The following is a 13440-nucleotide window of genomic DNA, read 5'->3' on the forward strand; positions in this document are numbered from 1 at the left end:
CTGGCAAGCAAGAACCTGGTTTAAAGTGTGTCTACTTCAACGCCAGGAGCATCCGGAATAAGGTGGGTGAGCTTGCAGCATGGGTTAGTACCTGGGATCTCGATGTAGTGGCCATTTCGGAGACATGGGTAGAGCAGGGGCAGGGATGGATGTTGCAGGTTCCGGGATTTAGATGTTTCAGTAAGAACAGAGAAGATGGTAAAAGAGGGGGGGGTGTGGCATTGTTAATCAAGGAGAGTATTACAGCGACAGAAAGGACGTTTGAGGACTCGTCTACTGAGGTAGTATGGGCTGAGGTTAGAAACAGGAGAGGTGAGGTCACCCTGTTGGGAGTCTTTTATAGACCTCCAAATAGTTCCAGAGATGTAGAGGAAAGGATAGCGAAGATGATTCTCGACAGGGGCGAGAGTAACAGGGGTAGTTGTTATGGGGGACTTTAACTTTCCAAATATCAACTGGAAATACTATAGTTCGAGTACTTTAGATGGGTCAGTTTTTGTCCAGTGTGTGCAGGAGGGTTTTCTGACACAGTATGTAGACAGGCCAACCAGGGGCGATGCCACATTGGATTTGGTACTGGGTAATGAACCCGGCCAGGTGTTAGATTTAGATGTAGGTGAGCACTTTGGTGATAGTGATCACAATTCGGTTAGGTTTACCTTAGCGATGGGCAGGGACAGGTATATTCCGCAGGGCAAGAATTATAGCTGGGGGAAAGGAAATTATGATGCGATTAGGCAAGATTTAGGATACGTAGGATGGGGAAGGAAAATGCAGGGGATGGGAACAATCGAAATGTGGAGCTTATTCAAAGAGCAGCTACTGCGTGTCCTTGATAAGTATGTACCTGTGAGGCAGGGAGGAAGTTGTCGAGCGAGGGAGCCGTGGTTTACTAAAGAAGTTGAAGCGCTTGTCAAGAGGAAGAAGAAGGCTTATGTTAGGATGAGACGTGAAGGCTCAGTTAGGGCGCTTGAGAGTTACAAGCTAGCCAGGAAGGATCTAAAGGGAGAGCTAAGAAGAGCAAGGAGAGGACACGAGAAGTCATTGGCGGATAGGATCAGGGAAAACCCTAAGGCTTTCTATAGGTATATCAGGAATAAAAGAATGACTAGAGTTAGATTAGGGCCAATCAAGGATAGTAGTGGGAAGTTGTGTGTGGAATCACAGGAGATAGGGAAAGTGTTAAATGAATATTTTGCGTCAGTATTTACAGTAGAGAAAGAAAATGTTGTCGAGGAGAATACTGAGATTCAGGCTACTAGGCTAGATGGGATTGAGGTTCACAAGGAGGAGGTGTTAGCAATTTTGGAAAGTGTGAAAATAGATAAGTCCCCTGGGCCAGATGGGATTTATCCTAGGATTCTCTGGGAAGCTAGGGAGGAGATTGCAGAGCCTTTGTCCTTGATCTTTATGTCGTCATTGTCGACAGGAATAGTGCCGGAAGACTGGAGGATAGCAAATGTTGTCCCCTTGATCAAGAAGGGGAGTAGAGACAGCCCTGGTAATTATAGACCTATGAGCCTTACTTCGGTTGTGGGTAAAATGTTGGAAAAGGTTATAAGAGACAGGATGTATAATCATCTTGAAAAGAATAAGTTCATTAGCGATAGTCAGCACGGTTTTGTGATGGGTAGGTTGTGCCTCACAAACCTTATTGAGTTTTTGGAGAAGGTGACCAAACAGGTGGATGAGGGTAAAGCAGTGGATGTGGTGTATATGGATTTCAGTAAGGCGTTTGATAAGGTTCCCCATGGTAGGCTATTGCAGAAAATACGGAAGTATGGGGTTGAAGGTGATTTAGAGCTTTGGAACAGAAATTGGCTAGCTGAAAGAAGACAGAGGGTGGTGGTTGATGGCAAATGTTCATCCTGGAGTTTAGTTACTAGTGGTGTACCGCAAGGATCTGTTTTGGGGCCACTGCTGTTTGTCATTTTTATAAATGACCTGGAAGAGGGTGTAGAAGGGTGGGTTAGTAAATTTGCGGATGACACTAAGGTCGGTGGAGTTGTGGATAGTGCCGAAGGATGTTGTAGGGTACAGAGGAACATAGATAGGCTGCAGAGCTGGGCTGAGAGATGGCAAATGGAGTTTAATGCTGAAAAGTGCGAGGTGATTCACTTTGGAAGGAGTAACAGGAATGCAGAGTACTGGGCTCATGGGAAGATTCTTGGTAGTGTAGATGAACAGAGAGATCTTGGTGTCCAGGTGCATAAATCCCTGAAAGTTGCTACCCAGGTTAATAGGGCTGTTAAGAAGGCATATGGTGTGTTAGCTTTTATTAGTAGGGGGATCGAGTTTCGGAGCCATGAGGTCATGCTGCAGCTGTACAAAGCTCTGGTGCGGCCGCACCTGGAGTATTGCGTGCAGTTCTGGTCACCGCATTATAGGAAGGATGTGGAAGCTTTGGAAAGGGTGCAGAGGAGATTTACTAGGATGTTGCCTGGTATGGAGGGAAGGTCTTACGAGGAAAGGCTGAGGGACTTGAGGTTGTTTTCATTGGAGAGAAGGAGGAGGAGAGGTGACTTAATAGAGACATATAAGATAATCAGAGGGTTAGATAGGGTGGATAGTGAGAGTCTTTTACCTCGGATGGTGATGGCAAACACGAGGGGACATAGCTTTAAGTTGAGGGGTGATAGATATAGGACAGATGTCAGAGGTAGTTTCTTTACTCAGAGAGTAGTAGGGGCGTGGAACGCCCTGCCTGCAACAGTAGTAGACTCGCCAACTTTAAGGGCATTTAAGTGGTCATTGGATAGACATATGGATGAAAATGGAATAGTGTAGGTCAGATGGTTTCACAGGTCGGCGCAACATTGAGGGCTGAAGGGCCTGTACTGCGCTGTAATGTTCTAATTCTAATTCTTATCCACCTGCGTTGCCACGTTCAGTGACCTGTGGACCTGTACGCCCAGATCCTTCTGTCTGTCAATACTCCTAAGGGTTCTGCCATTTACTGTATACTTCCCACCTGTATTAGATCTTCCAAAATGCATTACCTCACATTTTTCCGGATTAAACTCCATCTGCCATTTCTCCGCCCAAGTCTCCAACCGATCTATATCCTGCTGTATCCTCTGACAATCCTCATCACTATCTGCAACTCCACCAAGCTTTGTGTCGTCCGCAAACTTACTAATCAGACCAGCTACATTTTCCTCCAAATCATTTATATGTACTACAAACAGCAAAGGTCCCAGCACTGATCCCTGCGGAACACCACTAGTCACAGCCCTCCATTCAGAAAAGCACCCTTCCACTGCTACCCTCTGTCTTCTGTGACCGAGCCAGTTCTGTATCCATCTTGCCAGCTCACCTCTGATCCCGTGTGACTGCACCTTTTGTACCAGTCTGCCATGAGGGACTTTGTCAAAGGCTTTGCTGAAGTCCATGTAGACAACATCCACTGCTCTTCCTTCATCAATCATCTTCGTCACTTCCTCAAAAAACTCAATCAAGTTAGTGAGACTTGACCTCCCCTTCACAAACCATGCTACCTCTCGCTAATAAGTTCATTTGTTTCCAAATGGGAGACAATCCTGTCCCGAAGAATCCTCTCCAATAATTTCCCTGCCACTGACGTAAGGCTCACAGGCATATAATTTTATAATAATAATTCACTCCAAGGTCCCTTACTTCCTCTACATCTCTCAGTCTCCTCCCATTTATTGTGTACTCCTTTGCCTTGTTTGACCTCCCCAAATGCATCACTTCACACTTCTCTGGGCGAAATTCCATTTGCCGCTTTTCTGCCCAACTGACCAGTTTATTGATATGTTCCTGAAGTCAACGACTTTCCTCCTTGCTGTCGACCACATGCTCAATTTTTGTGTCACCTGCAGACTTCTTGATCGTGGCCCCTACATTTATGCCCAAATGATTAATATACACCACAAAAAGCAGGGGGCCCAGCACTGAACCCTGAGGAACCCCACTGGAAACAGCCCTCCAGTCGCAAAAAACACCCATCAGCAATTACCCTTTGTTTCCTGCCATCGAGCCCATTTTGTATCCAGTTTGCTACATTCCCCTGGATCCCATGGGCTTTTAATTCTTTAACCAGTCTGCCATATGGGATCTTGTCAAAAGCCTGGCTAAAATCCATGTCGACCACAACAACTGCACTACCCTCATCAATCCTCCTTGTACCTTACTCAAAAAATTCAATCAAGTTCGTCAGACACAAGCTTCCCGTAACAAATGCATGCTGACTATCCTTGATTAATCTGTGCCCTTCTAAGTGACAGTTTATCCTGTCTCTCAGAATTGATTCCAGTAATTTGCCCACTTCTGAGGTTAGACTGACTGGTCTGTAGTTATTCAGTCTATCCTTCGCTCCCTTTTTTAACAAAGGTACAATGTTAGGGATCTCCAATCCTCTAGTGCCACACCTGTATCCAGTGAGGACTGGAAAATGATGGTCAGAGCATTTGCTATTTCCTCCTTGGCTTCTTTTAACTGTCTGGTGTGCGTTTGATGGTGATTTATCCACTTTCAAGGATGCTAATGGCTTTGATACTTCCTCTCTCCCAAAGTTCATCACATCCAATACTTCACACTCCTCCTTCTTGACTACAACATCATCCCCCTCTTTTGTGAAAACAGACACAAAGTATTCATTAAGAACCATACCCACATCTTCTGCCTCCACACATAGGTACCTTTTTGGTCTGTTATGGGTCCTACTCTCTCCTTAGTTACCCTCTTACTCTTAATGTATTGATAAAACATCTTTGGGTTCTCCTTTATTTTACTTGCCAATGTTCTTTCATGCCCTCTGTTTGCTTTCCTAATTTCCTTTTTATTTCACCTTTGGTCTTTCTATATTCCTCTCAGCTTTCTGTAGTATTGAGTTCTCGGTGTCGGACATGAGCTTTCTTTTTCTGCCTCATCATACCCTGTAAGCTCCTTAACATCCAGGGAGGTCTAGATTTGGCCCTCCCACCTTTTTTCTTTGTGGGAACATGTTTGCTGTGAACCTCTTGAAAGCCTCCCACTGCTCAAACACTGATTTGCCTTCAAGGAGTTGTTTCCAGTCCACTTTTGCTTAATCACTTCTCAGTTTAGTAAAATTGTCCTTACTCCAATCTAGAACTTTAACAACTTCTTTAATACTGTCTATCGCTCTCACTCTGACCCCACCTAATCCATTACTATTTCCTACTTTAGTGCCTGCTGTCGTTCCCAATTCTCTATGCACCTTGGTGTTCCTCTCTTGTATCAGCTCCTGGTTCCCATACCACTGCCAAGTTCGTTTAAAACCAAATAGCACTAGCAAATCGCCCCCCAAGGAAATTTGTCCCAGTTCTGTTCACTTGCAACCCATCTGGTCTGTACAGGTTCCATCTTCTCCAGAACTGGTCCAAGTGTCCCGGAATCTAAAGCCCTCCCTCCTGCACCATCTTTCCAGCCACGCATTCATCTGCAGTATGCTTCTATTTCTATACTCACTTGTGTGTGGTACTGGGAGTAATCTGGAGATTGCTACTTTTGTGGTCCTGTTTGCTAATTTCTTACCTAGCTCATCAAATTCTTTCTGCAGGACCACATCTCTCTTCCTACCTATGTTGTTTGTACCAAGGTGGACCATGACTGCTGGCTGTTCACCCTACCCCTTCAGTGTGCTTTGCAGCTGTTCAGTGACATCCTTGACCCTGGCACTAGGGAGGCAATGCACCATCCTGTATTCATATCCACGGCCGCAGAAACGCCTGTCTATTCCCCTAACTATTGAATCACCTATCACTATCACTCTTCCAGTTGTCTTTGTGCCCCTCACTGTGTAGTTGAGCCAGCCGTGCTACTGTGGTGATCTTATTGAAACCATATAGGATTCTGAGGGGGCTTGACAGGATACATGTTGACAGGATGTTTCCCCTGGTGGGGAAATCTAGAACTAGGGGATGCAGTTTCAGAATAAGGAGTCTTCCTTTTAAGACAGAGATGAGGAGGGCTGTTAATCTTTGGAATTCTCTACCCTGGAGAGCAGTAGAGGCTGGATCATTGAATATATTCAAGGTTGAGTTACACAGATCTTTGATGTACAAGGGAGTCAAGGGTTATGGGGGGGGGTGGCAGTTAAGTGCTGTTAAGTCCACAATCTGATCAGACGTGATGTCACTGAATGGTGGAGCAGGCTCATGTGGCCAAATGGCCTACTCCTGCTCCTATTTCTAATGATCTTATGTTCATCATGTTTCGACTTGACTATTCCATTCTGGCTGGTCTTCCACATTCTACCCTCAGTAAACTTGAGGTCATCCAAAGCTCTGCTGCCTGTATCTTAACTCACATGAAGTCCTGTTCCCCTAACACCTCTGTGCTCACTGACCTACATTGGCACCCGGTCAAGCCGTCTTGATTTTAAAGTTCTCTTCGTTGTTTCTAAATCCCTCCATGGCCTTGCTCCCTCCCTATCTTTAATCTCCAGCCCCACAACCTTCTGAGTTATCTGCGCTCATCTAAATCTGGCTTCTTATGCATCCTTGATTTTAATCATTCCACCATTGGTGTCTGCACCTTCAGGTGCCTCGGCCTCAAGCTCGAGAATGTCCTCCCTACACACCTCTGCCTTGCTTACCTCATCAAGAAAGACCCATCCGTGGCTCACTCAGGAAGCTAAGGAGAGTATTGGACTAAAAGAAGAGGCTTAAAATGTTGCAAAAGATAGTGGCAAGTCTGAGGATTGGGAGTGTTTTAGAAACTAGCAAAAGGCCACCAAAAAGGTGATAAGAACGGGAAAAAACAGAATGAGTAAACTAGCCAGCAATTTAAAAACAGATTGTAAGAGCTTTTATAAATATATTGAAAGGAAGAGATTAGCTAAAGTAGACATTGGTTCCTTAGAGGCAGAGACAGGAGAAATCATCATGGGGAATGAGGAAATGGCAGAGACAGTAAGCAAATATTTTGTGTCTGTCTTCACAGCAGAAGACACAAGTTCCATACCAGAAGTAGGCAGTAACCTTGTTCACTTTGGTCATAAAAATAGAAAAGCGGAATATTTTTTAAAAGGTGTGAAACTGTTAAGTGTTAATGTTCAAAGAGACTTGGGAATACTCGTTCAAGGAACGCACAAAGTTAACATGCAGATGCAGCAGGCTATTAGGAAGGCAAATGGCATATTGGCCTTTATTGCAAGGGGCTTGGAGTACAGAAATAAAGAAGTCTTATTAAAATTTACAGGGCTTTGGTGAGACTGCCCCTGGAATACAGTGTGTAGTTTTGGTCCCCACATTTAAGAAAGGATATACTTGCAAGTAAAGATTTACTAGATTGGACCCTGGGATGAGGGGGTTGTCCTATGATGAGAGGCTGAGTAAATTGGGCCTGTACTCCCTGAAGTTTAGAAGAATGAGAGGCGATCTAATTGAGACATACAAGATTCTGAAAGGGCTTCATAGGGTAGAAACTGAGAGATTGTTCCACTGGTCAGAGAATCGAGAACACGGGGACACAGTCTCAGGATAAGGGGTCAATCATTCAGGACTGAGATGAGGAGAAATTACTTCACTCAAAGGGTTGTGAATCTTTGGAATTCTCTACCCCAAAACAAAGAACAGTACAGCACAGGAACAGGCCATTAGGCCCTCTCAGCCTGCGCCGATCTTGATGCCTGCCTAATCGAAAACCTTCTGCACTTCCGTGGTCCGTATCCCTCTATTCCCAGCCTATTCGTGTATTTGTCAAGATGCCTCTTAAACGTCGCTATCGTACCTGCTTCCACCACCTCCCCCGGCAGCAAGTTTCAGGCACTCACCACCCTCTGTGTAAAAAAAACTTGCCTCGCACATCCCCTCTAAACTTTGCCCCTCGCACCTTAAACCTATGTCCCCTAGTAACTGATTCTTCCACCCTGGGAAAAAGCTTCTGACTATCCACTCTGTCCATGCCGCTCATAACTTTGTAAACCTCTATCAAACCTCTAACCAAAGGGTTGTGGATGCTCCATCATCGAATACATTTAAGGCTGGGATAGATAGATTTTTGGTCTTGCAGGAATCAAGGGATATGGGGAGCGGGCAGGAAAGTGGAATTGAAGCCCAAGATCAGCCATAATCATATTGAATGGCAGAGCGGGCTCGATGGGTCATTTGGTCTACTTATGCTCCTATTTCTTGTGTTCCTTCTTTAAGATACTCCTTAAAACCTACCTCTTTGGTCATCTGACCTAATACCTCCTTTTGTGGCTCTGTGCCATATTTTGGTTAAGAATACTCCTGTGCAGCACCTTGGGTCGTTTTGTTACCTTAAGGATGCTGACGACCTTGTGTGCAGGAAGTGTATCCATCTGCAGCTACTGGCTACCCGCATTACGGAGCTGGAGCTGCAGTTGGATTCACTCTGGAGCATCCGCAATGCTGCGGAAGTCATGGATAGCACGTTTAGCAAGGTGGTCACACCGCAGGTAATGGCTGCACAGGCAGAAAAGGGATGGGTGACCACCAGACGGAGTAGTAGGCGCAGGCAGGTAGTGCAGGAATCCTCTGTGGCCATCCACCTCTCAAACAGATATACTGCTTTGGATACTGTTGGGGGGGATGGCCTCCCAGGGGAAAGCAGCAACAGCCAAGTTTGTGGCACCACAGATGGCTCTGCTGCACAGCAAGGGGGGAAAAAGACTAGGAGAGCCAGAGTGATAGGCGATTCAATTGTAAGGGGAACAGACAGGCGTTTCTGTGGCCGCAACGAGACTCCAGGTTGGTATGTTGCCTCCTTGGTGCTAGGGTCAAGGATGTCTCGGAGCAGCTGCAGGACATTCTGAAGGGGGAAGATGAACAGCCAGTGGTTGTGGTACATGTCGGTACCAACGACATACATACAAAAAGGGATGAGGTCCTGCAAGATGAACTTAAGGAGGTAGGAGCTAAGTTAAAAAGCAGGACCTCAAAAGTAACAATCTCAGGATTACTTCCTGTGCTACGTGTTAGTGAGTATAGGAACAGGAGAATAGACCAGATGAATGTGTGGCTGGAGCAATGGTGCAGGAGGGAGGGATTTAGATTCCTGAGACTTCGGGACCGGTTCTGGGGAAGGTGGGACCTGTACAAGCGGGACGGGTTACACCCAGGCAGGACTGGAACCGATGTCCTCGCAGGGGCGTTTGCTAGTGCTGTTGGGGAGGATTTAAACTAGAATGGCAGGGGGATGGGAACCTGAGCGGGAAGACTGAGGAGGAGGAAACAAGAATAGAAACAAAAGACAGGAAACAAAAAGGCAAAAGTGGAAGGCATAGAAATCAAGGGCAAGAAGCAAAGAGGGCCATAGTGCGAAATAATGCTAAGATGACTAAGAATGTTAAAAAGACAAGTCTAAAGGCATTGTGTCTCAATGCACGGCGTATTCGCAATAAGGTAGGCGAATTAACCGCACACATAGATGTAAATGGATATGATATAGTTGCGATTACGGAGACATGGCTGCAGGGTAACCAAGGATGGGAACAGAACATCCAAGGATATTCAGTATTTAGGAAGAACAGGCAAAAATGGAAAAGAGGTGGAGTAGAGTTGTTAGTAAAAGAGGAAATAGTGAGCAAGAATATTAGCTTAGAGAATCCTGAAATGGAATCTGTGTGAGTGGAGCTAAGAAACACCAAAGGGCAGAAAATGTTGGTGGGGTTGTCTGTAGGCTCCCAAACAGCAGTGGTGATGTAGAGGATGGCATTAAACAGGAAATTAGAGACACATGCAATAAGGGTGCTCCTGTAATTATGGGTGAATTTAATCTACATATAGATTGGGCAAACCAAATTAGCAATAATAGTGTAGGGGAGGAATTCCTGGAGTGCGTACGTGATGGTTTTTTGGACCAATAAGTTGAGGAAACAACTAGAAAACAGGGCATCCTAAACTGGGTATTGTGTAATGAGAAAGGATTAGTTAACAGTCTTGTTGTGAGGGGTCCCTTGGGGAAGAGCGACCATAACATGATAGAATTCTTCATTAAGATGGACCGTCAGAGAGTTGATTCTGAGACTAGGGTCCTGAATCTAAATAAAGAAAACTATGAAGATATGAGGTGCGAGTTGGGTATTGTAGATTGGGGAACGTTACTTAAAGGGTTGACAGTGGATAGGCAATGGCTAACATTTAAAGAACGCATGGATGAATTACGACAATTGTTCATTCCTGTCTGGCGCAAAAATAAAACAGGAAGGGTGGCTCAACCGTGGCTGACAAAAGAAATTAGGGATAGTGTTAGATTCAAAGAGGAGAAATATAAAATGGCCAGAACAAGCAGCAAACCTGAGGATTGGGAACAGTTTATAATTCAGCAAAGGAGGTAGAGGGATTGATTAAGAAGGGGAAAATAGAGTATGAGAGTAAGTTTGCAGAGAACATAAAAACTGACTGTAAAAGCTTCTATGGATGTGTGAAGACAAATGTGCGTCCCTTACAGTCAGAAACAAGGGAATTTAAAATGGGGAACAAAGAAATGGCAGACCAATTAAATACATACTTTGATTCTGGCTTCACAAAGAAGGACACAAATTACCTCCCAGAAATGTTGGGGAACGTAGCGTCTAGTGAGAAGGGGGAACTGTATGAAATCAGTATTAGTAGGGAAACGGTGTTAGGGAAATTGATGGGATTGAAGGCCGATAAATCCCCAGGGCCTGATAATCTACATCCCAGAGTACTTAAGGAAGTGGCCCTAGAAATAGTAGATGCTTTGCTGGTCCTTTTTCAAAATTCTATGGACTCTGGAACAGTTCCAACGGATTGGAGGGTAGCTAATGTAACCCCACTATTTAAAAAAGGAGGTAGAGAGAATACAGGGAATTATGGACCGGTTAGCCTGACATCAGTCGTGGGGAAAATGCTAGAGTCCATTAGAAGAGATGTAATAGCAGAGCACTTAGAAAAACAATGACAGGATCGGAAAAAGCCAACATGGATTTACCAAAGGGAAATCATGCTTGACAAATCTACTGGAATTTTTTGAGGATGTAACTAGTAGGATAGATAAAGGAGAACCAGTGGATGTGGTGTATTTGGACTTTCAGAAGGCTTTCGATAGGGTCCCACATAAGAATTAGCGTGCAAAATTAAAGCACATGAGATTGGGTGTAAGGTACTGACATGGATAGAGAACTCGTTGGCAGACAGGAAACAAAGAGTAGGAATAAATGGGTCTTTTTCCGAGTGGCTGGCAGTGGGGTACCGCAGGGATCAGTGCTAGGACCCAAGCTATTCACAACATATATTAATGATTTAGATGAGGGAATTAAATGTAATATATCCAAGTTTGCAGATGACACAAAGCTGGGTGAGAGTGGGAGCTTTGAGGAGGTTGCAGAGAAGCTCCAGTGTGATTTGGACAGGTTGAGTGAGTGGGCATATACATGGCAGATGCAGTATAATGTGGATAAATGTGAGGTTATCCACTTTGGTGGCAAAAACAGAAAGGCAGATTATTATCTGAACGGTGATAGATTGGGAAAGGGGGAGGTGCAGTGAGACCTGGGTGTCCTTGTGCACCAGTCGCTGAAAGTAAGCTTGCAGGTGCAGCAGGCAGTTAAGAAGGCAAATGGTATGTTGGCTTTCATAACGAGAGGATTAGAGTACAGGAGCAAGGATGTCTGGCTGCAATTATACAAGGCCTTGGTGAGACCACATCTGGAGTATTGTGTGCCGTTTTGGTCTCCTTATCTGAGGAAGGATGTTCTTGCTATGGAGGGAGTTCAGCAAAGGTTCACCAGACTGATTCCTGGGATGGCAGGACTGACGTAGGAAGAGAGATTGGGTGGATTAGGCTTGTATTCGCTAGAGTTTAGAAGAATGAGAGGGGATCTCATAGAAACCTACAAAATTCTAACAGGACTGGACAGACCAGATGCAGGAAGGATGTTCCCGATGGTGGGGCAGTCCAGGACCAGGGGTCACAGTCTAAGGATAAGGGGTAAGCCATTTAGGACTGAGGTAAGGAGAGATTTATTCACTCAGAGAGTGGTGAACCTGTGGAATTTTCGACCACGGAAAGCAGTTGAGGCAAAATCATTAAATATATTCAAGAAAGAGTTAGATATAGTTCTTGGGGCTAATGGGATCAAGGGATATGGGAAGAAAGCGGGAACAGGTTACTGAGTTTGGATTAAAAGGAAAATACTGCGGATGCTAGAAATCTGAAATAAAAACAAGAAATGCTGGAAATACTCAGCAGGTGTGGCAGCATCTTTGGAAAGAGAAGCAGAGTTAACGTTTCGGGTCAATGACCCTTCTTCAGAACCGTTTTTATTACTGAGTTTGGATGATCAGCCATGATCGTATTGAATGGTGGAGCAGGCTCGAAGGGCCTACTCCTACTTTTCTATGTTTCTAAGTATAAGTTGTTGTTGATGCACTCTGTGTAGAACTCTTTATATAAAGTTTCTATGTGTGTTTGCAGGAGATGAACATGGGGAACAAACCCATAAAATCTCAGGGAATCATGGCTACAATGCCAGTCACACGGGTCAATCAGGACAAGAGTTGTTCCTTCAATGTAAGCCCAGGTAAGAGGAAATGCAGGCGGCTGAGAGACCCCTCAAACAGGATACACTCAGACCTGGACATTCTGGAGCTCCACACTCGGGCAGTGTTGAAGAAGATGGAGATGGCTCAGTGGGGTGAGGTAGGTGGTTGACAACTTTGTACTGGGTTAAAGATGAAGTGCCAAAGAATGCCCCTACCCATGTTTCTATAAATGTGTTTTGTTCTCAGGATAATATGTCTAGCTCCACATTGAGAGTGAAGATCAGCAGCATCTCACCTCCATCTTTGACAGTGGCTGAGAAAGGTCCCAGTGACAATAAATTGCAACTGGTGCTATCGAGAGGAAGGATCATTAGGTATGTGCCATGGTGTAGAATTTAAGGGCTTTCAAAAGATATTGCATTAGAGATAGTACTGCTCCTTCATCTGTCTTCTCCAACTCCCACTTTATGTGGACTCACTGAGTCATTGGCTATTCCTAGCTTAGGAAGGAGGCACAGAACCTTAAAGGAGCCATGGAAGTATAAAATATAGAAGCAGACCATTTGTCCTTTTTGCTTGTGTCAGTTCTATACCAGACCAATCCAAAACTAATCCCACTAACTTCTCTACTCATTATCCTGTATCCTCCTCTGCTTCATATATTATCCCTTAAAATATGCAATGGGTTTCTGCTTCAACCACTCCCTCTGGCAAAATATCGCAAGCTTCAATAACCCACTGAGTTATAGAGAGTTTACCCAACCCCTCTCCTCGCTCTCTGTGAAAATTTTAAATTGATGATCCCTTGTCATTGACATCCCAACAAACATCGTCTGCCCCCTATTCACTCTATCAAAGCCTAATGTTTTAAAAAGCTGTTGATACGACCAGCTGAGAAGGGGGTCTAGGGGTTCCCTCTCAGCCTTTTCCAGGTTTGGCTGTAACTGGGTTTAATTTTAAAACACCATGTCTTTAGCTTCCC

At 44.7% G+C, this 13440-nt stretch overlaps 1 protein-coding gene across 5 annotated transcripts in view; it reads left to right on the forward strand.

The window, feature by feature from the left end:
* The window catches only part of LOC137379766 (lysine-specific demethylase 7B-like), a 306451-nt gene that overhangs the window by 234804 nt on the left and 58207 nt on the right, over nucleotides 1–13440 (forward strand). For all 5 annotated transcript variants that reach the window (XR_010976905.1, XR_010976904.1, XM_068051124.1 and 2 more), the window contains 2 exons: nucleotides 12391–12615; nucleotides 12705–12832. Coding sequence is in view for 3 of the 5 variants with exons in the window: in XM_068051124.1 (XP_067907225.1) it covers nucleotides 12391–12615; nucleotides 12705–12832 (353 nt within the window). In the remaining 2 variants the exon portion in view is untranslated. The remainder of the gene's footprint in view (nucleotides 1–12390; nucleotides 12616–12704; nucleotides 12833–13440) is intronic.

This window comes from Heterodontus francisci, chromosome 18, assembly GCF_036365525.1.
Source record: "Heterodontus francisci isolate sHetFra1 chromosome 18, sHetFra1.hap1, whole genome shotgun sequence".
In the NCBI taxonomy this organism is placed as follows: domain Eukaryota; kingdom Metazoa; phylum Chordata; class Chondrichthyes; order Heterodontiformes; family Heterodontidae; genus Heterodontus; species Heterodontus francisci.